The 24109-nt window shown below is 35.4% G+C and overlaps 1 protein-coding gene across 1 annotated transcript; it reads right to left on the bottom strand.

Moving 5' to 3' along the window:
• Nucleotides 1-2201: 2201 nt before the first annotated feature.
• On the bottom strand, nt 2202-22700 carry ESD (esterase D). The gene is made up of 10 exons (XM_049778835.1): nt 22616-22700; nt 20417-20491; nt 18806-18894; nt 15226-15324; nt 13968-14092; nt 13435-13554; nt 10307-10405; nt 7897-8064; nt 4956-5065; nt 2202-3628 (listed from the first exon to the last, which is right to left on the bottom strand). The coding sequence occupies exons 2-9, from the start codon at nt 20482-20484 to the stop codon at nt 4985-4987; spliced, it is 849 nt and encodes a 282-aa protein (XP_049634792.1). The 5' UTR covers nt 20485-20491; nt 22616-22700; the 3' UTR covers nt 2202-3628; nt 4956-4984.
• Between the last annotated feature and the right edge of the window lie 1409 nt (nt 22701-24109).

Raw genomic sequence — 24109 nt, 5'->3', positions numbered from 1 at the left:
CTCACTACTAGACATCAGGATGCATTTAACATTCCCCAGCCCTCATCTCTTGGGTTGTTGCTCTAAAGATTTTATTTTAATTTCCCCAAAGAGTTATATTTTAAAGTTCGTGGCAAGGAGAATCTAACTTCATTAAAAGTAAATTTTATTGGGGCCGGAGCAATAGCACAGCGGTAGGGTCTTTGTCTTGCATGCAGCTGACCCAGGACAAACTCAGATGCTGAAAGGTAATAATAGAACATCATTCAGATGTTCTGCTCTTAGTGGCACTGATCCCACATGCAGAGCTAAAAATTTGGGTGCAATGGGAAATGAGAAATAATCCCATGAGCAGAATCAAGAAAGTTGATAAGAAAATGGTTACAGTTTTACATATGCGTGTGCTATCAAGGATTGCAAATATTGTGGTTTAGTATCACGAAGATTGCTGTTAGCTTGCAGAGGTTCTTGTCTCTAAATAATATAGATTGAGACAGGAGAAAGATTATCCTGAAAAGTGTTTATTGTAAGTACCAAAGGATGGGAGGAGTCCTGTTTTTTGTTGGGATTTCCCTATTCACTTACCTGTTTTCCTTTTTTCTTGTCTGTTTCTTTTGTCTTCCAGAGAAAAATAACCCAAGGATTAGAAAATATAGGTAACAGTAGAAAAATCTATTAAAGAGGCAGAACATATCTGAGGCATGGGAATGAGCGTTCTCAAGAGTTTAAAGGTTTTAAGTCAGGATTTCTTTTTCTTTTTTTTTTTTTATTTTATTTTTAGGTGGGCTGGAGAATGTGTCATCAAGTAAACTTAGACACTTGGTGGTCTAAGTTTAAGAATCATAAAAGCAATGATGGGGAGATAGTACAGGGGTTAAGAACTTGCCTTGCATTTGGCAAACCCCAGTTCAATCCCTGGCACTGAATAAGCCCTACAATCCTTGCCCTGTCATTACATTAACGAGCCCTGAGCACTGCCAAAAGTGTTGCCCGAGAAAATCCTGAGCACCATTGGTTAAGATGCAAAATCAGGCAATGACAACAGTAGCAGAAATGTCATTCAGGGGCTTCTTAAAATGACTGCCTAGGACAGTGCTTCCCAAAGTGGGAATGATGAGGGGTGGAGTGGTAAAACACTTGGGTGCTTTGTTTGTTCAATAATGGTAGATTTCTGGGGAGGGCCTCAATTTGTGTTGTTTTTGGTTTTGATTTGCATTTCCCTGATGATTAGTGATGTGGAGCATTTTTTCATGTGCCTTTTGGCCATTTTTATTTCTTTTTGACAAAGTGTTCATTTTTTTCTCTCCTTTTTTTGATGAGGTTAGATTATTTTTTCTTGTTAAGTTCTGTCAGTACTTTGTATATGTTAGATATTAGCACCTTATCTAATAGGTATTAGGTGAATAGTTTCTCCCATCATGCAGAGAATCAGGAAGCAGAGTCAGAAAAAAAATTGAGAAAACATTTCTTTCTAGTTTATTAGGTACCATGATTTACAATACTGTTGAATTTCAGGCATACAATATTCCAACTCCATAGTCACAGTATCAGTGTCCCTCCACCAATGTCTCAGGGTTTCCTCTCTGCCTCTTCAGTGAACACTCAAAAACTATTAGTTTGGGTCACACATTTACAGCACCATTAGTGCTTATCCTTTCGATCTACAGTTACATAGCCTTGTGATACCAGTCATCCAACACCCAGGACCAGTATCCTTTGTACATCATCTCCATTCATTATTCTCCCACCAAACCCCATCTCTCCATCTGCAGTTCCTCCACCCCAATTTGGCATTCTCAGTTCTGAAGTCTGGGACTAGAGAAAACATCTTACAATTTGGCATAAATAAGACTTTATCTCTCAGGTGGGCCATATAAAAAGCAAACTAAAATGGACTGGTTTCTTATATATGAACTCAATTATCTGTTATAATCTAAAAGTATTTGCCTTTATTAATTTTTTTTAATATTTCCATTCCCGCTTTCCTTCCCTTCATTGGTACTATTGTTCTTATGATGCCTGGATTATGCACACACACTGGGCTGTGATGCTCACACATGTTAGTTTTGATGCTTACCAGAGGTTGCACTCTTGACTGAGGCACTCAGATTATGGCTGTGGTGCTTGCTGGAAGTCACTGTGGTACTCATACATGTGCTTGTCAGGGATTTCCCTTCCTAATTCTGGTGCTTGTACATTTCTTAATTACAGTGCTTGTTGGGTTTGCACACACTTTTGTGGTGCTTATATGTCAGACTATGGTGTGGTGAGAAATACTTGAGGCACCAGTGATCACAGACAGCAAAGCTTCCAGGCTCAAATAGCGAGCTTTCACGATTGGGTTTGTCACACTGGGAAATCTAAACTCATTATTATATGCTTGCAAGACAGGTACTCTTTAATAATGCACCATTCTATTCATTCAGGCCTCACTATGACATTATTATAGTTATCACTGTCTATAAGTCAGTAGTTATTGGACTACAGTACAGCAGATGGGGTTTGCCTGGTCCTCAACTGATCCCCAGCATCTCATATGGTCCCCAGCTTGCCAGGAGTAATTTCTGAGTGCAGATCCAGGAGTAAACCCTGAGCACTGCTGGGTATGAATCACAAAACAATAAATGAGTTAGCTTAAAAATACTTTTGTGCACTTAACTTTTAAAAAGACAAAGCTAATATTTTCTATTTTCTGTTTTTCATTTTGCTTTTATGGAGGCCTCATCCAGTGAGGGCTTAGGGCTTACTCTGGCTCTGTGCTCAGGGATTACTCCTGGAGGGACTCAGGGGATCATACTAAATACAAGTTATTGAACCTAACTCAGCTACATTTAAGATTAGTCCCTTCCCTTCCCACACTACCATTTCTCTGATTTTCCAAAGCAACTACTTTCTTACAATGATATATTGTAAGTTGAATATAGGAGTTTCTATGAAGGGAATTTGGAAGTTGGCCTCAATGAGTTAAAAGGTTTTCAAAGCAAGACTGAATATTCCACAAAAGAGAAAAGATGTCTTCTGGACAACAGATTCAGCTTATGCCCATTAAGTTGCAGCCTGCGTGTGAATATTCTCTCCCATTAATTGATATGTCCAATGAATTCTGGACTTCTTTTGTCAGCCCCCATTACTACATAAGCCCGTCTCGGATAACAAATTTAATCTATCAATCTTGTACTAGTTCTCTAACTATATGCTCAACTAGAACAAAGATATTAAGATAACATAATTTTTCTTTATGAGATAATTACTAACACATACAACAATGTGAATAAACAATCTTTTTCATAAAACATAAGCCTGGTTAGGACTATTTTGTGTTGTGTTCACTAATAATTCAATCTGGACTACTACAGGTAGTTCTAATATGTACTATTTGCTTTTAAATGTTTAATAAAGTCTAATTATTTTTAGAATTTTTAAGAACTTTGCCTTTAATTACAATACAATGGGCATATTTATTAAATATTCAAATATTAAAAACCTTTGTGTTCTGTAGTAGAAAAATCTTTTGTTTTTCTTTGAAAGCAACCAAATTCCACCTGTCTTGTTTCATACATTTGTTCATCAGGTTCTTAAAGAAACAATTTGGTATTTATAAAAAGACATTACTTTTCTTGATAGGCTTGCTCCACTAGAAGATCTGCACCTAAACAAGAGAAAATATTTGTTTACAGAAATACAAAAATTACATAATTTCTTACTTACAATTACTTTCAGAATGAATCTTATTTCATCTTTATCTCTTAAACTTCCCCAAATTCAATGTAATCAAATGTCTTTGGTTTAATAAATAGTAAAACTTTATTGGATTGGGCTTTAGAAATCTCATTCTTAACTATATGACATTCTTAACTATATGACAAATAATAATAACAATGGAAATTCATTTCATCTTTCAGCAACTTAGTTCCTTATTCAATAACTAAGAATTAATGCTTAGAGTCAAGCAGTTTGTTAGACACAAGACCAGTGCTTCTCAAATAGTGGGGCGCGCCCCCCTTGACCTCGGCAAACAGTCATAACAATCTAAGCCCTGTATTTATGTCTCTGTGTGTCTCTGGAGCTGCGAGTTGCTGTGTCCTGCTTCAAACCCCGCTTCAAAAGCTATGCATTGCAAAACGTGCTCATTGTAGCCACTAATCCAGACATCACCTCAGATTAAAAAATCAGCTCAAATTATTTTATATAATTTTGTTTTACAGTTTAAAGTTTTTTTTTTCCCCTTTGGTTTTGGGGCCACACCCGGCTATGCTCAGGGGTTACTCCTGGCTATCTGCTCAGAAATAGCTCCTGGCAAGCACAGGGGACCATGTGGGACACCGGGATTCGAACCAACCACCTTAGGTCCTGGATTGAAGGTTAAAGATTTTTTAATAAAGATACTATTTACAGTCACAGAGGGAGTGTGAACAATTCTTCCTAGGGAGGCATGACAGAAAATAATTGAGAAGCACTGCACTAGATACAGAAAAATAAACATGATAAAAACAGCTTATGCCCATGCCTTTAAAATTCTGGAAAGGTGGGAAGTTTAAGCTAATTACCCTTAAGTCTTGTGCTGTTAGGATAAAATTATATTTATATTCTATATTCTATAGCCTTAGACCAATATTATACTAATTTTCAAATTGCTCTGGGAAAAAAAAAGCTGTCAAGATTTTTTGTTTTGTTTCGTTGTTTTTGGGCCACACCCGGTAACGCTCAGGAGTTACTCCTGGCTATGCACTCCTGGCTTAGGGGACCATATGGGACGCCGGGGGATGAACCGTAGTCCATCCTAGGCTAGCGCAAAGCAAGGCAGATGCCCTACCACTTGCGTCACCACTCCAGCCCCAGCTGTCAAGATTTCTGATGTGAACATTTGGAGGTATCTTAAGTCAGAAATAGCCTTTACATATCAACTCAGGAGGTGAAACATTTTTAGAATCATAAAATTAACTGTTTTGAAATATTTTCCCTTGCAATTCTCTTACCATTTTAGGATTCTGAGATTCTGTGTTTTTCATGCATTCAGATATTTTGCATGGTGTCTAATATGATCAGTAATGAAAGTTGCAATGAAGTAGTAACTATGATCATAACCCTAGAAGACAAAATAGAGGTAATAGATTACCTAACATTCAGAAACATCAATATGAAGGACATTAAGTATATTAAGGACGTTAAGTGACATTCATGTCACTTAAATTTGCTCATAAACATTCAAGTACACCACATGCAATGCAAACACCCTGCCTATTGTACTGTTTTGGGGCCAATTTTATGAATCTTTACGAGTTTCATATTTTCTTCATCAACATTATTGAGGTGGCTTTCTTTCATCAATTTTTTAAGTTGGTTTTTATACAGCTTTGTGCAATCATGTCTACTTAATGGCTATGAAAGGGTCCTTTCTTTCCTCCTCTACCTCACACTTTAAATGGAAAAATACTTGGTTGCAAAATTCCCATTCTTTTAGTACTGAAGTAAATGAACACTCTTTCATTCTTTACTCAATTCTGCAAAATAAAGAAAAAAATACACATACAAATCAGTGGGCTCCAGTAGCTATGACAAACATTTATTCTAAGAGGCAATGCTTTTACTACATATGTTCCATACCCAATTAGAACTCATATGAATCCCCAAGTTATTAGGCTTTTCAGCAGTATTGATTCTGAGTTTTTCTGGAAAATGTTTATACTAATCATGAGGATATAGAAATGAGTGAGAGATATCTGATTCTCTGGAATTCTTTATCATGTTCTGAATCTTAGAGAACTGAGATGGGCACAAAAACCCAAACCGCTTCAGAATCTTCAAGTAGAACCTGACAGCACCTCCTAAAGGTGGCCTTGCTTCCTAGTCTCCAAGAATGGGTCATCACTTCTGGAAATTTCCTTAGAATTAGGTCACTGAACATTTATTTCATTATGTAATTTTTGGGAACTGAAATAAAGAAATAATAGGAATTATTATTATCATTATTATTAAAATTAGGAATAGGCCTTTCCTCTTCAGACAAAGATTTTATCTTTGTGTGTTAGTTATAGTATATATATATATACTATATATATAGTATAGAATAGTATTCTATTCCAAATCAATTCAGATCGAAGACAATACGAGTTTTATGACATAACAACCAAGCAAGTAACTCCATGCACTAAACTTTTCTCAACCTTTTTCAAAGGTGAAAGTGTACAAATGTAGATTATTAACATTAACATTATTAAAAAGAGGTAAAGGAATAAATACGGGTAAATCTTGTATAGCTATAGCAATTTCTGTCCATGAAAATAGATAACTTGTTATATCATACTTTGAATCAATCTACAAAGTATATGATCAAATTCTTAGCCTAAAATAATTTGATGTCAATGAAAGGTGGACTGCAAATCTAACCTCTCAAATTAGTATGTAGGCATGTCTATTCGGTTTCTTATTCAATTACAATAAACCTAAATCTAATCTGCTTTTAACTGTGTAGATCACTCTGAACAGGAGTTTGCTAGAAAGATCTGAATAAAAAAATTTGCTGTTGCTCAAAAATGTGACTGGTGATTTTCAATACTTTCTCATTTAGAAGAATTAACTGTTTTGATTTGACTCATTCATTAAGTAAAAATCAACTATATATTGTAATTGCTTGAGATATAAGGCTTATAGTAATAAATTAACTGATGCGCCTTTCCCTCAAAGAATTTCATCAGTTCTCTAACTCTGTCATTTTTATGAAAATCCCCAAAAATTTTCAGTCATTGTTGGCAGATTGAAACTTTGTTACTTGATACTAACAAGATTTTCCTGACATTGTATCCAGGGAATAGGAGAAGCACCTAAATTTGCCACTATGTTATTAGACTTAGTCATTTGGAAAAAAGCATGGGTTTGTTAAATCACAACTATTTAATATGATTTAAAGTACCATAGTACAGGGGCAGGAGAGATAGCATGGAGGTAAGGCATTTGCGTTTCATGCAGAAGGTCAGTAATTTGAATCCTAACATCCCATATGGTCTCCTGTGCCTGCCAGGAGCAATTTCTGAGTGCAGAGCCAGGGGTAACCCCTAAGCGGCACCAGGTGTGACCCCAAAACCAAAAAACAATAAAAAAAATCCATCCTGGATTTATGATTCAAGTTCATATAAGTTATTTGTTTAGGTTTTACTTTTAAGAACTTTAATTCATCTTGAATAATTGTATACGTAACATTAAAAACTCACCTTCATTCTTTTTTGCACAAAATACCCAGTTTTCCCAGTATCATTTGTGAAACAGACTATTTGCTAGTCATCTGGGTACTCTTGTCAAAAACCAGTAAACTAGATATACAAAGACTTGTCAGCTCTCTATTTCAATTGTTTTATCTGTCTTCAAATCAATATCACTTATTTTGATCGATATATCTTCGTAAAAAGTTTTAAATCAGGATGCATAGGTCTCTAGGTTCTCTACTCTATTTTTAAGACTATTTTGACAGTTTGAGGTGGGATCCCTTGATGCCCTGTGAATTTTAAATCATATCTACCCCAAAACATTTTACTTATATTTTATTTGGGATTTTATAAGTACTTTTCAAATTGTAGCAAAAATTTTTTTCTGCTGGAGGATGCATGAGGTCATACAGCCAGTGGTGCTCAGGGACTACTCTTGCAAGTCTGGGGACCATACAGGGTACCAGTGATCGAATTCGGGTCAATTGAATTACTTATATTATCTCTCTGGCCCAGGATTTTTAATTGTAATATTACCATAGAGATATATAAATTATAGTAGTCAAGAATATTTTAGTTGTGAAAAATTTGTCTAGCAATGATATCCAGGAACTTATCAGAAATACTACGTAATTCAGACAATAAAAGTTCATGTGTGAGAGAAACAACACGATACTGAGGCTATGATGGAGAAGATATGAGATTTCCTAGTACTTGCCTCTTGTAATCTAAAAACCACAGGGATTTTCTTTTCTGTACAGGCAGCTATGAAGTTATCAGGCAGTAATTGTCCATCTGAAAGAAACTGGTCATCTTTCCCTTGATCAATTAGTATGTCCAGCTTAGAATCTGGGTAAGTTGTCACAAGATGTGTAGCATCATACGTCTATAAAGAGAAGAAAATAAAGAAAAACAAATTTAAGAGGCCAGAGTGATAGCACAGCAGTAGAACTTCTGCCTTGCATGTGGCTGCCCAGGACAGACCTGGGTTCAATCCCCAGCATCCCATACAGTCCCCAGAGTCAGAAGAAATCCTGGGCATCACCGGGTGTGGCCCAAAAACCAAAAAAAAAAAAAAGAAAAAGAAAAGAAAAACAAATTTAAGTACCCAGAATAAAATTCTTTAAAAGTTACTATTCTAGGACAAAGTAGAAATACAAATATTTAAGGCTGTAGAGATAATAGAGTGGGTAAGCTGCCTGCTTTGCATAAAACCAATGCAGTCTCAATCCCCAGCACCCCAAATGGTCCCACAAGCCTGCCAAGAGTGCTCCCTGAAAGCAAAGCCTGAGCTCTGGTGGATTTGTAGGGGAAAATAAAAAAACAAACTCAAAAACTCATTTAAGTTCTAAGTAGATTATATCATAACAATGATTTTAAATTGACTTAAAATCTATCATGATTTTTATTTTCAAGGTCTTCAGAATATTACTTCCAAATTACAGTCTCTTGGGGCAGGAAAGATAGCATGAAGGTAAGGCACTTGCCTTTCATGCATAAAGTCATTGGTTCGAATTCCGGCATCCCATATGGTCCCCCAAGCCTGCCAGGAGTGATTTCTGAGTGTGGAGCCAGGAGTAATCCCTGAGCACTGCTGGATGTGACCCAAAACCAAAAAATAAAAAATAAAAATAAAAAAAAAAATAAAAACAAAACAGTCTCTTTTTTTATTTTAAAACAATTTAGACCAGTGACAAGAATACTGTATTTCAGGTACTCTCTATATATAGAGTACCTTTTTCTGCTAAATCATTAAGGTTTTAAGTATTTACCATAGGGAAGTAGGAAGGGAGGTTAGTAAATTTGAGAAAATAATTCAGTTGTGTGGCAAAGAATAAAACTGAAAGTGTAGGGGTGCCTTAATTATAATTGCTGGCTCATGAATCAGTATGCAAGACAGGTGTTGGTCTGCATATTTAAAAAGATTGAAGAATGTTGAATTAAATGTAAATATAGAAAACTATGATGAAGCACACCTGACACTAACATTGCATAATACAGTGATTTTTTGTTTGTTTGTTTGTTTGTTTTTGGGCCATACCTGGTGGCGCTCAGGAATTACTCCTGGCTATGAGCTCAGAAATAGCTCCTGTCTTTGGGGACAATATGGGATGCCAGGGAATTGAACCGTAGTCTGTCTTAGGCTAGCGTGGGCAAGGCAGACAGATGCCTTACCGCTTGTACCACTGCTCTGACCCCAATACAGTGATTTTAAAAAAAAACTTGAGACAGGGCCACAGTGAAAGCACTGTGGGAAGGGCGTATGCATTGTACAAGGCCGATCCAGGTTCCATTCCTGGCATCCCAGATGGTCTCCCAAGTCTGCCAGTAGTGATTTCTGAGTTCAGAGCCACAAGTAACTCCTGAGTTCTGCCTGGTGGGACTGCCTCCCCAAAAAACAAAAACAAAAATAAATTAAAAAGACTCAAGTCACTGCTCAATTTCAAAACAAAATTGTTTTCCTTTTTAATCCCTCTGCAAACTGAAAATATTTTCATTATAACTCCTTTACACTTGTTTCTAAACATTATTTCAATTAAATAATTTATTTTTTCTCTTCTTTTGACTCTAATTCCAGAACATATTAAGCCTTCTTTCTTATTTTCATCTACTATTGTGTATAAAAATATTGTTTCAAACATTTACATAATTGTTCACTTTACATATTACATAAATGTAATGTACATATAATAATATAGTGTATAATATAGACCATAGGTCATGTTAATTTAGGACTAGTTTTAACTTAGCAATAGACATAAAACATTAGTGGCGATGCAGAGGGAGGAAGCAGTGAGCCTCAGAATATCAGGCATAATTCAAAATTCAATGCAACTAAAAAGGATTTCTGTTGTTGCTGTTATGGCCATCTGTGTACTTTTCTGCTAATTATTTTTACTCTAAATCTTTAAGCTGAATGGGCTAGGCAAATAACACTTGGAATATACACCTATTTTTTGCTTTGTTTTTTTGCTTTTGTAGTACCAGGAATAAACCCCAGAACCTTGCACATGCTAGATAGGCAAGCTCTCTACCACTGAGACAAATTCCTAGCTTTTGTAGGATACTACTTTCTAACAAATCTGAAAACCTAAATATATATATATATATAGTTTTCCAGTACCTACCTTCCATTTACTTTGATCTGTTCCTAAGTATCCACCAAAGGCTTTTTTGCCCCAAGGACAGAGCATTGGATTGCAAATTGGAGAAAATGCTGAAACAGACTTTAAAGACAAAAAGACATTTAAAGATACAATTTTTTGTCTAATCAAATATCAATATATACATATAAACTATTTTAAAAATCAAAAGTTATCTGTAACTGAGTTATAAATTCTGATTTGTCATAAAAATTCCTGTAATTATTTCCTTTTTGTTATATTGTAAGCTTAGATTACAGGTCTTCACATAATAGAACATCTTTTGTTCTTTTGTTATGTTCATTTTATTATAAGTATAAACTGTAACCACTAAAATTTTGCAGAGAATATGAAGCTCACCACAAAGAGTGGTGAGTGCAGTTAGAGAAATAACTACACTGACAACTATCATAACAATGTGAATGAATGAGAGAAGTAGAAGGCCTGTCTCAAATACAGGCGGGAGGGCGAGGAGGAGAGAGATTTGGGACACTGGTGATGGGAAGGTGGCACTGGTGTAGGTGGGTGTTCTTTGTACGACTAAAACCCAATTACAATCATATTTGTAATCAAGGTGTTTAAATAAAAATATTAAAATAAATAAAATGAAGATTTCCAGTGGAAAAAAAATTTTTAAATAAAATTCTGCAGAGAATATATTACATTTTCATTAAGAGTTCAGAGTTTCTGCAATCTTTTACTGCTTAAAGTTAATACACAGTGGTAATAAAGTCATTCCTACCTTTATGAACATGTTCTTAAATCTCAGACAAATTATTTCTCTTCAATGGTGCCATGAAAACACTAAGCATTGCTTAAATGACACATGACAGGGCCAAATCAATAGCACAGTGGCAGGGCATTTGCCTTGCAAGCAGTCAACCCAGGATGAACCTGGGATTGGTTGTTCCCGGCATCTTCTATTGTCCCCCAAGCCTGCCAGGAGCAATTTCTGAATTCAGAGTCAAGAGCCCGCCGGGTATGGCCTCACCCCAAGAAAAAGACACATGACAAAAATTTTAAATATAATTATGTTTCTGTGTAAATGATGTTTTTCACTTTAAAGGTACAAAGGAATCCCAGTTTTAGTGTACTTATCGATTTGTATGCTTACCCATGTCCACTAACATTTTTAAAAGACTAAAAATTCATCATCTGATTCTAACACAACAAATTACCTTTTGTATCACATATAATCTATTTAAAGAAACTTACTTTTGACATGATTTAAGTTCAATTTGTAATAAAGCTTAATATCAAAGGAAAATATTTAATGCCCTAAGAAATTGCCTAAAGAAATATTCTTATTTTTCAGTGGCACACCTGAAATGATTTCCTGAAAGTTCCTCCTTCAGAAAAGAGATGAATTTACTCTTGAGATTTTCACTAGCTCTGTAATTTTGAAGACAAACAGCAATCCTAAGGTGCACATTGCTACATTTCCTTGATCAACACTATGGCATATTATGACATCATATATATCATGATAATTTTACTTGTTTCATTGAAACAAACAACAAAAAGTAAACCTATAAAACTTTAAGTAAATGGATTAAAAAGGTGATAGTTATATTTTATCTTCATCAAAGATAAAAAATCTCAGAACCTAACAAAGACCTCTACAAGATGAAGGTCAAAATACATGTGCATAGCATTATAGTTCTCAAAGTACCTAACATTAATTATTTTCAATATTCTTCCAATAATAAAAATCTAAACCTACAATAAAAAAATTTGGGGGGGTTTTTGGGCCACACCTGGTGATGCTCAGGGGTTACTCCTGGGTATGCGCTCAGATATTGCTCATATGGCTTGGGGGACCATATGGGACGCCAGGGGATCGAACTGCGGTCCATCCTAGGCTAGGCACAGGCAAGGCAGACGCCTTACTGCTTGTGCCACCACTCTGGCCCCAATAAAATGACTACAGGATTAATATACTTTTACAATTCAGAATTCTTAAAACTTTAAAATATCATGAATAATCCTATTTACAACTGTATCAAAAAGATAAAATAGTTGATGGGGTGCTACCTGAGAGAATTGTCATAAGGCCCTAAGTACATACCTCTCTGGCACTGCATAACCACCCAAGCACTACTGAGTCTAGTCCTAGTGGCTGCTGAGACCACTGGACCCATAAAACATCACAATGCCAGTCAAAACCAGAACTATAAGACCCATACCAGAGGATTGCCTGAAATAGCAGTAGTAGTGTCTGGGTCCCCCAAACTCAATGTAGAACCCTCTTTACCTACAAGTGAATATTAAATATCTATAGAACAAAATAAAGATTCTATATGCAAACACTCATATGTGGACATCCAAATCTATGACAAGAAACAAGACCATATAATAGAGAAAGAAAAGTATCTTTAACTGTGAGAAAACTGGATTTCCGCATGTAACATAATGAAACTTTAACACTTCACACACAAATTAACTAAAAATGGAGACTTGGATTTAGATCCAAAATCATAAAACACATAAAGATCATAAATAAGTAATTCACTTCCAGAATTCAATTTCAGAGATGCACTTAGAGATTCAAGCCCATATGCAAAAAGAAAAAAAATTAAGAGAAAAAAATTAAGCAGATGGAATTATATCAAAGTAAATTTTACAGATATTCATATTTAAATAGAAAATATGCTGACATAATAAAGGTTATTCTTTAACTTTTAGGGGAAAATGCCTAATAAAACTAAATTGAATATATTCAATAAAAATAGATGGGCCAAAGTGGCAGCACAGCAATAGGGCATTTGCCTTGCATGTGGTTGAGCCAGGACATACACAGGTTTAATTCCTGGTATCCCATTTGGTCAACCAAGCCGGGAGCGATTTCTGAGAGCAGAGCAAGGAGTAACCCCTGAGTGCAGCTGGGTGTGGCTCCCTCCAAAAAAAACAAAACTAGGAGATACATTGAATATGCTTCTGATTCTGTAGCATATATTGTACAGTAAAATTTATTATTATTATCCATAGTCCCTTAGGCCTCCAACACTATAAAGACCAATACAAATATAATATCCTAGTTTCAATCTCTGAAAATGTCTAATGTTATAATATCCAACTGAAATAACTGTCAGTAGACGCTTAAGTAATCTTACTTTATATTTCCCAGGATTCTTCAGAGTACAAATCAGAGCTCCATGGCCTCCCATTGAGTGGCCAGAAATAGACATCCTTTGGGGATCCACTGGAAAATTGGCATTTATTAGGTGGGGGAGCTGGAGAAAATTTAAGTAATAAAAGATATAAAAAAATGTTCAGACTTTTCAAAGTTTTATACAATTACACACTTCTGAATCACAGTCTTTTAAAGGCCTACATTAGAAAATATTTTAAATTTCAGATAAATGTTACTTCTAAATCACTGGATAATACATTTTCCTTAGAAAGCATCTTTGGCACAGAGAGGAATTTTAAAAAGACCTAAACTTTTTAAGTTACTAGCCCCAGCAACTTCACTATTGGAATCTATTCTAAGAGAGAAGAGAGAGAGGGGAATTATCATAAAGGTGCAAAGATAATCAATACAGCAATTTAATGATGAGCTATATTAGAAGGAAGTAAATGATTATCCATGTAATAATATTCTAAAGTCATTAAAATTAGGCTATAAATATATAAGTGACATTACCTCCTCTGTCACATAAGAATACATTCTATAGTTATTTTTCCAAGGATTTTCAGTAGCATCCACATAAAATCCAGCACCCGAGCCAAAGTCCCAGCTCTCATCTTCTCCTTTAATATTACAACCACCTGGGGCCGGAGAGATAGCATGGAGGTAAGGTGTTTGCCTTTCATGCAGGAGGTCATCGGTTCGAATCCCGGCGTCCCATATGGTCCCCTGTGCCTGCCAGGAGCAATTTCTGAGCCTGGAGCCAGGAATAACCCCTGAGCACTGCCGGGTGTGACCCAAAAACCACAAAAAAAAAAAAAATATTACAACCACCTGTAAAGAAAAAGCTTAAAGTTTCATATACATGTTATAGTAGCCAGGGTATTTTCTATTTTTGATGCTATTTTGCAATAAACATTTTATTACAATTAAATATTTTATTACAATTTTGTTATATTTCAAAAAAAAGATATTTTTGCCTTTCATAAAACAGGCTATGAAGAAAAATGTACTATTTTCCAAGGCAAGCCATTTAATTTCCAGTTTTCACTGCCATTGAAATTCCATTTTATGACATTTCAAAGGTTACATAATAAAATATAACTGATGAACTGAACTCTAAAATATTTGATTCTCACTTCTCTAATGTGCACATATTAATCATTTTTTATCAAAACTAATACTTATTTAACTAGAGGAATGGAGATTGAGATAAGGAAAAAATTTAATGTTTCAAGACAGCTATTATAGAATAATCTCAAGTACTATGTCATTTTGACACACATACTCACATAATTTAAGAATTAATTTACTCAACTTCTCAGTTTTGAAGTACCTTAATCTGTAAAACAGGAATAGCAAAATTTTCTTCCCTCTGAGGAGTCACATCAAGAATAAAATTAAAAATGACAAAATGTATATAGCATATATTTTAGAGTCATGAAGTTACTTAAAAAATAGTAAATAATGATAAGTGGGGGCTGCAGAGATAGTACAGTGGGTGTAGTCCCAAAACAAAACAAAATTTTCTCTTTTTTTTCTTTTGGTTTTTAGGCCACACCTGGTGACACTCAGGGATCACTCCTGGTTTAGAGGACCATCTGGGACACTGGGGGATCAAACCACGGTCAGTCCTAGGCTAGCACGTGCAAGGCAGATGCCTTACCACTTGCGCTACTGCTCTGGCCCCAAAATATTACTCTTAATTACCTCTTATTTCTTAGTATTAAAAACGTTTATCTTACAAAAGATCTATAAAACAAAAAATACTTACGGGGGCTAGTATCTGGAGCAATGACGACAAGTCCATGTTCTGCAGCAGCTTGATGATAACCAGATTTTGATATAAAATTTTGTTCTGTGCAAGTTAAACCTAAGATAAAAAAATACTATTATGATATAATGCGAATGGTTTATAAACTTTACCTATTTTTTAATAATAAGAAAGCTAACTTGGCTACTTTATAACTCATTAAAGAAATAATTTCTTTTTCTTTTTTGGGGGATCACACCCAGCGGTGCTCAGGGGTCACTCCTGGCTCTTCGCTCAGAAATTCCTGCAGGCAGGCTCAGGGACCATATGGGACGCTGGGATTTGAACCACCATCTTTCTGCATGAAAGGTAAACACCCTACCTCCATGCTATCTCTCCCACCCCTCTTTTTCTTTTCTTTTCTTTTTTTCCTTTTTTAGTTTTTGGGCCATACCTGGTGACACTCAGGGGTTACTCCTGGCTCTGCGCTCAGAAATTGCTCCTGACTCGGGGGACCACATGGGAAGGCTGGGATCAACCTCAGGTCTATCCTGGGTCAGCCACTTGCAAAGCAAATGCCCTACCGCTGCACTATCACTCCAGCCCCAAGAAATATTTCTAAATAATATATTAAAGTTCCCTTTCTTGTACTTTGGGGGGGGGGGTAAGAGAAAAGCTGGGCTACACTCAGCAGTGCTCAGTATTTTCTCCTGGCTCTCTATTCAGTAATCACTCCTGGTAGGCTTGGGAAACCATACACAATGTCAGAGATCATACCTGGGTCATCCATGTGCAAGAACCCTATGTGCTCTCCTATCTCTCTTGCCCTCTTATACGTTGTATAGCATTAATCTAAGAACTATCTTAAGTGAAATGCTCCTAAAATTGTCCTTTTAAAGTCACTCACTAAAGTTCCAGTTACTAAAAAATTCTTAGAACCCAATGTGTTCTTAAAAAATTAGAAATTTTTGTATTATAAAATATGAAAAATAAGCCAAGTGTTATAAACTCAGTAAAATATCAGAATATCAAATATGCTAATTAGATGTTATAAATCCTACATCAAAATGCATAACAATTTGTTCATAATACAAAAATCTACAATATAGAGGTATTTCTCAATAACAAAATTCTACCTAGTCATCTTTGTAATTCTAAGAGTAAATTATTCCTGGCAACTCAGAGAACCATAAGGGATGCCAAAGATCAAGCCTGTGTCTGCCTTGTGCAAGGCAAACACCCTACTCATTGTGCTATTGCTCCAGCCTGTGACCATCTTTCTTAAATTGAGTTATTGCTACTGCGAATTTTCCTACTTCTATCTTTTTCAGTTATAAGAGAGAAATGATCAATTATTAGTGTAAGAATAGTCAACAAGCCAACAATATGTTAAGATAATCACCATCTATAAGTCTTTTTCCAGCAGCAAAATCTATATTCACAATATATTTGATAGTCAGCTACAACAAAGCTTAATGATGTGTATGAAAAAAGCATGCAGTATAAAACATTTCGATAGTTTCTATTATATCCCTAACAGGTATCAGAGACTCAATTACCAATAAAAAGTTAATAAAAAAAGAATATGAAATTACATTATTAGATGTAATTTTATAAAATTTAATAATAAAATAAATTCTTCAAAACTACAGATTTTCAGTAGATGGCAGAATAAGACAGTTCCTATTTACTTACAATATTATCTTCCAGTGCATATCCAAGCCATATTACTATGGAGAACTACACCAAAATACTGATTCCCAAAAGATTAGGAATTTAGCTAAGCATAATGTAAATACATTTAAAGGAAGAAGGGCAACAGTACAGGAAAGCAGGGGATTAGGATTTCAGACAGGCTCTGAATGTCAGTTGGTCTCCTTAACTAATGCCAACTAGTCAAAATACCAGAATTGTCTCTGTTCTTTCATTTAAAATGTAGAGATAATATGGGACCAGAGGACTAGCACAGTAGGAGGGCATTTGCCTTATGTATGGCAGACCTGGGTTTGATCCTTAGGATCCAATATGGTCCCCCCATCGAAGACTGCCAGGAATGACTCCCGAGTGCAGAGCCAGGAGTAATCCCTTGAACACTGTTGAGTATGTCCCCCCAAAAAAAACTGTAGGGATAACTTTTCAGATGTAATATAGTAAGTGGGAGAGGAAGGGATACCTAGGTCAACCCTGCAGAGTATAGGAAGAAAAAAAAAGAGAAGTAATGGGTGAATAGGAGCAGGGGCCTGGGGTATATTAATGCTGTGGGAGAGCAGTGGTACTGTTGTGTATCCGAAGCACAGACTCAACAACACTGAAATCAAGAGATCTAAACTATAACCACAAAATTTTGAAATGTGCCTGTCAAGGTGGGAGTGCTACCTATTCTATCATTTTATATGAATAACAATTTAACAGTATATGTGGTCTTTTGTTACTCATTTCTTATACTTAGTAAATATCAATAATTTGTAAAATAATAAATTCATAGATAACTGTTTTTCTCTTTTCAATGTACAAAAACTGAAATATATATAACACATGTAATAACTATAAATAATGAAGGGCTTTTTAATTGGTCTGCTTTTTGTTTCTGGGCCAACCTGGCAGTGTTCAGGTTACTCCTGGCTCTACACTCAGAAATATACTCCTGACACTCCTTGAGGAACCATTGGGGGAACTGGGGATCAGCTGTAAGGTAAATGCCCTACCCACTGTACTATCACCAGATCCTGAAGAGCTTCTGTAATGTTTGTCTTAGTGGGAAAATTATAAACAATTCCGACTTTTAGAATTCAACTTGAATATCTCTTTCTTTTTTTTCTTGGGGTGGGGGCACACCCGGTAAAGCTCAGGGATTACTCCTGGCTCTGCGCTCAGAAATCGCTCCTGGCTTGGGGAGCCATATGGGACACCAGGGATCAAACTGAAGTCCAGCCAGGGTCAGCCACATGCCAGGCAAATGCTCTACCACTGCACTGTCGTTCCAGCCCCTCAACTTGAATACTTCTATCTTAGTTATTAATCTTAGCAATAGAATAACTGATGAAATATTTCTCTCACCATTTTTTTCAACTTATAGAAAGTCTTCTGAAAATTATTGTCATCATTTCTGTAGATCATTTCATCTATTTTCAGAAAACCAAGTCTAAATTTCTATCATCCATCTGTCCTTTAGCATCAAAGAAAACTGTCCTGCCATTTGATACAAAAAATTCTAATTTTATATTCATAGATCTCTAATAATATGGTATTGAAAGATTTGATTTCGGTTCAGAATGCACACAGGGAAGAAGGTAGAAAAGGGGGGGAGGAAAACTGGGGACACTGATGGCAGAAACATGCACTGGTGAAAGGTGGTGTACAATGAATAAGTGAAACTCAATTATGAACAATTTTGTAACCACGGTACTTAAAGTAATTATAAAAATAAAACAAAAAAAGATGTGAATGAAATGTTATTAAGTAGGTCTGAAATTCTTTTCAGGATAAACGGATTATACTTTGTTCAGTATGACTCAAGGCATGCCAATAGGACTAAAGATAAGTCAGTTTAGAAATATAAAAGGAGAGAACCTTTTATAAAATTCAAATGTCTAACACTTACCAGAGAGCCAATAGAGTGCAGGACATTTTGCAGTTTCTGCTTTTGGTGGTAAATAGATAGCAAACTTCATTTTACATTTCAGTTCAACACTGTAAAAACAATCACGACAAAAATAAATGCCTCTCATTAGGTTAAGATGGAGACTTGCATGATTAAACTTACAATATAAGTGATTTCATCAATATTTAAGGAATAATTCTTCATCATTAAAGAAAGACTAGGGGCCACACTGATTGCAGCCTCAAAACCAAAGTAAATAAGAATAGAGTGAATTCAGATTTAAAATGATCTCATAATCAATCTGAGCCTATACTTAACAAGGCACAGGTCAGATCTGATAGTCAGACATGTAGAATAATTAACACCTGCATAAATTAAAATTAAATGCATTAGCAAATATTTTGAAATTCTGCCCTTATGCCACCAGGACACTGTACAACTATTAAAACATAAGTCATCCAGTTACTGTGACGGTCACAATATGCTGATCACTAAAATAACACCAGATTCTACCATAATATTTTCCTCATAGTTAATTCTGTAAATTTCATCTTAAAAATGAATTCCTTCAGACCACTGCCATCCAGTAAAACTTTTGAGAACTGTTCTGTATCAACACTATTGAATGCAATAGCTTCTAGTTACATATAGTCATTGAGCACTTGGATGTGACTAGTGCAACTGAATTTTTAATATTTAATTTAAACTTTCTGTGACAACTGGCTAGTTATCTCCAGACCTTCTGACTTGCTGCTTTTTCGATTTCTGCATAGGTGTATGTTTACACATCCTGGAAATTCCTTTTCCTATGGTCTTGTTTCCTGTTTTCTGGCTACGTGCTCAGAAATCAATCCTGGCTTGGGGGACCATATAGGACACTGAAGGATCAAAGTGTGGTCCATCCTAGGCTAGCACGTGCAAGGCAGACACCTTACTCCTGCGCCACCACTCCAGCCCCTACTTTATGTGTTTCAAATTCCTATGGCTATAAACAATTTGTTTCTCTGCATCATTTTCTTGCCTATTTTTTAAAACTAAGCACTCTAGGAGCCTAATATATGGAGGTAGGGCATTTGCCTTGCATGCAGAAAGACAGTGGTTCAAATTCAAGCATCCCATATGGTTCCCCGAGTCTGCCAGGAGCGATTTCTGAGCGTAAAGCCAGGAAGAATCCCTGAGCACTGTTGGGTGTGATCCAAAAAAAACAAAACAAAACAAAACAAAACAAACTAAGCATTCTAACTTCTGCTAAATCAGGTTCATCTGTGTTGCATTGAGTCTGTGTGTGTTTAATCCCTTAATTTCAGTTCTTTTTCAAGGAAGCAGCAAAGGTGCTCAATGTGTATCTATATTAAGAAATACAAGTTTTTCACATTCAAATATCCAGTAATATGTTTCTAAAATTTTTATTATTAATATTTACATTATTTAAAATGTTTACCTTTATTAATCCAATTATTAATTCTGACAAACTGTCAAATAACCCTCAGAAAGGGAATAAGGGGTTTAAAGTGAAACGACTGTACTATGTAAATAAGGATTTGGTAAAAGCTGGAAAAAAAATGGAACAAAATAAAATATACTCAAAATGTTATGCTCTATAGTAGTTACCTGTCATGCTCAAAAACTTTCTGTACTCCTCCAAAGCACTTGTTGCTGGAAATCTGTTTCAATGCCATTCTTCCCCTTCTAGTGAAGAACAAATTTTTTAATTTCTAGAGTATTAGTTACCAAAAATATTTTAAAAATTTAGATAAATTATTTAACTGTACAAACCTAGGTCAGCATAAAGGGTACATGCTATACTAACTTAACAGGCTTCATATCAATTAGCATGCACACACTTATCAAGCACTTAAGTATTCTGGTATTACTAATTTAATAACAAGGAACTGGAACAATTGATTACAGGTGACTTTTTAAAATAGAAGAAAAATGGAATGTCAATGATTTAAATAATAAAAAAAATGTGTAGGGGCCGTAGTGGTAGCATAGCGGGTAATTTGCCTTGCATATGGCTGATCCAGGTTCCATCCTGGGCATCCCATATGGTCCCCTGGGTCTGTCTGGAATAATTTCTGAGTGTAGAGCCAGAAGTAACCCCTGAGCACTGCCAGGTATGGCCCAAAACCCCCCCAAAAATTAGTAAATGCAGGATAATAGACAATGTTAGATGCTATTCAAATTATTCATACTATGAATTTCAGAAAAATATTATACAACCTTTAAATCAGTATTTCTCTTTTAAAATAAACCAATAAATTGAATAAATGAAAAATTTTAGTATAAATAAAACTTTGTAATTGGACTGAAGTATATGATAAGAAGTTTTTCTCTTAGTATCTTAAATTTTATTAGTGTGGGGGGGAAATCACACTAATGTTCAGGGACCATTCCAGGTGCTTGGGACCAAGTATGGTGGAGAATTGAATTAGTGTCAGGTATGTGCAAGGCATACTATCTTTTAGGCCCTTTTTAAATACTTTTGAAGATACTCTGAAATTCAATAATTTTATAGGATTAGGAATACATAAATTGATTTATATAGGATTACAAATATACCCAGAAATTATCTTCTATTCAGTTTTATGGTTTTACTTTAGATGTCAATTCTTTTTTTTTTTTCCCTCCCTCGCCCCGGCCTCCCGCACCTCTAGATGTCAATTCTTAAACAAAATGCCTACAAGAATTAGAATTACTGAATGTCAACTATTGTTTATGTTCCTATCTTAAACAATGAACTAAGATACAATGAATTTTTATATACATACATACATACATACATAAACCAAGAAATAAGATTTACTTTCTGAATTTCTCTATAAGGAAATCCGACTTTTAGCCCCTGGACTGCATCTACGTGCATGAACCACAGGACACTTAGTGTGTATCTGGTGAATTAGAGGTACCCAGCAATTATTTGTTGAATAAATAATTCAATTTTTGAACTTCTGATATACTAATTATGTAAAGATTAGCTTGTCCTTTTTCTCAACTATTCTATACTATTATTCATCTGTTTTAGTAAGTCACATATTCTATTTCCTCTGTTCTTTGAATAATCCAAAATCAAGCCCTCTATATCTGGTCAGGAAAAAAACAAGTTAAAATACTGTTTCTTTACAAAAATCGCTATAGTAAGAAAATAAAAGCAGGGGTAAGAAAGATTGCTCAGTAGATTGTGCATATGCTTTGCATGTAGGAGGCCTTTGTTCAATCACTGGCACAGCAAGATTACCTCAAGAAAGCCAGAGCATCTTGAATAAGGGTGAAGGGGGGATGGGAGGCATTGGTGGTGGGAATGTTGCACTAGAAGGGGGGTGTTCTTTTCCATAACTAAAACCCAACTACAAACATGTTTGTAATCATGGTACTTAAATAAATATATTATGAAGTTAAAAAAGAAATGAAAATTTGCTTATTTACATTAATGTTGACTCTTCACACACACACCAAAAAAAGGCCAGAGCAAGTTACCTCAAGAAAGGCCAGAGCAACTCCTAAGTATGGAGCTGGGTGCAGAAACCCAAGGACCACCGAATGTACTCCAAAACCAAATGAAAGTAAATTAAGGGAAAAAAATAGTTTTAAGTGTTTTCAATTAAATACTCATTTTAGAAACTACTTTCATTATATATCAATAGACCAAAAAAGACATCAGCTAATAACTAGAAGTGGTACACTGTATTATGTGCCAAGTAATTATGTTTCTCTACATGAATTTTTTAAAATAACATTTAAAAACATTTTTAAATCATCTAAAAAAATTTTATGTTCAATATTTAAGACAACATAACAAAAAGAATTTACCTAATTGTTAAATACTTTTTAGTCTTCACCAAATGGTAAATCAGCCTAAAAAAAAAAAAAAGACAACATGGTTATAAATGAAGCAAACTATTCACTACAAATATTTTATAGACAGGTATAGTTCAATGTATGTTGAACAAAGACTTTTCTTTTACTTAAAGTAGCTATCTGTACTAGAAATAGCAATATAGAAATTCAACTGAGGGAAGAGCACCATCCCTTTACCTCAGTACTTAATATCTAATAACGGTAACTTGCCACAAAAGTTAATGTTCAGGCAAAAACAGGGATGTTTTTATTAAAAAATATTTTTAGCTTTCTGTTTAAAAAAATTTCAAAGTGTGGTTTGGAAATATAAAACGTAGTTGTTGTAATTCAGCCCTTGATGGGGCTGGAAGGTGATGGGATGGAGGATGAGGTCTTTCTCCTTCAGTTCGGACCACTCATTTGCCACCCTGCTCAGCTGGCAGGTCTGAGGGTTCAGGACAGCAGCGGGTAGAAAATTCACAGGCAATCAGGCTTCAGGAGATATTAGCTTTATTCAGTGGATAAGGCTGAAGAATCCACCCCAGAATGAGCCCCAGCCTTCCTCAGACCCTTGCTTTTATACACAAGAATCAGGTACCAACCCTAGAGTGGGAGCAGAATACCAAGTAAGGAATAATCCAATATACTATCACCAGGTCACACCCTAGGGTGGGGCACAATTATTGATTAGGGTAGGATCAGTAATCCAACCCAACAGTAGTCAACTGCAGAATGAAGAAAACAGAATTGGGACTAGAAAAGTATAAGAATAAAAACCTAAACCTGCCTGGCTAAGAGAAAGTCAAAGTCAAACGGAAGAGTTTGAGAAAAAAGGAGGAAAGAGATGAGAACTGAAGAACTACTGGACTGACTAGCTAGTATAGTACAATTCGTGAGAAAAGAGTTTATGTCCAGGCTGAAGTGATAGATGTATAATAAAAAATATAACAGGAACTTAAATAGTTGATGTTACTTGTTTAATAAATGTATTTCATTTTGGTTCTACAACCTGTTTTTTGGGAAAAATGAAATACAAGGGCCCGGAGAGATAGCACAGTGGCGTTTGCCTTGCAAGCAGCCGATCCAGGACCAAAGGTGGTTGGTTCGAATCCCGGTGTCCCATATGGTCCCTGTGCCTGCCAGGAGCTGTTTCTGAGCAGACAGCCAGGAGTAACTCCTGAGCATGGCCAGGTGTGGCCCCAAAACCAAAAAAAAAAAAAAAAAAAAGAAATACAAATAAACAGAATACCAAAATACAGAACAATCTCCCTCTAATTGCATAAGACTGACTACAACAACCAACACTGAGCAGAACTTTTCCAGGGACCATAATAAAAAAAGATTTGACAATAATCATTCATGGAGCCAGTAGTGTCTTATGACAGTATGCTTCAAGGGTAGAGACACCATGTACCTCTTAGGCCAAGGGAATTTCCTTTCCAATTTCCAGAACATTTAATATACCTA

This window comes from Suncus etruscus, chromosome 8, assembly GCF_024139225.1.
Source record: "Suncus etruscus isolate mSunEtr1 chromosome 8, mSunEtr1.pri.cur, whole genome shotgun sequence".
Lineage (NCBI taxonomy): Eukaryota > Metazoa > Chordata > Mammalia > Eulipotyphla > Soricidae > Suncus > Suncus etruscus.
This window is presented reverse-complemented; position numbering and strand designations above follow the sequence as displayed.

Coding starts and splice junctions, on each gene's coding strand:
- ESD (XM_049778835.1), bottom strand. CDS start 20,484: ATGGCATTGAAACAGATTTCCAGCAACAAGTGCTTTGGAGGAGTACAG. Junction 18,895..20,416: donor AAAGTTTTTGAGCATGACAG/GTAACTACTATA, acceptor TTGTTTTTACAG/TGTTGAACTGAAATGTAAAA. Junction 8,065..10,306: donor CAGATCAAAGTAAATGGAAG/GTAGGTACTGGA, acceptor TTCTCTTTATAG/ACGTATGATGCTACACATCT.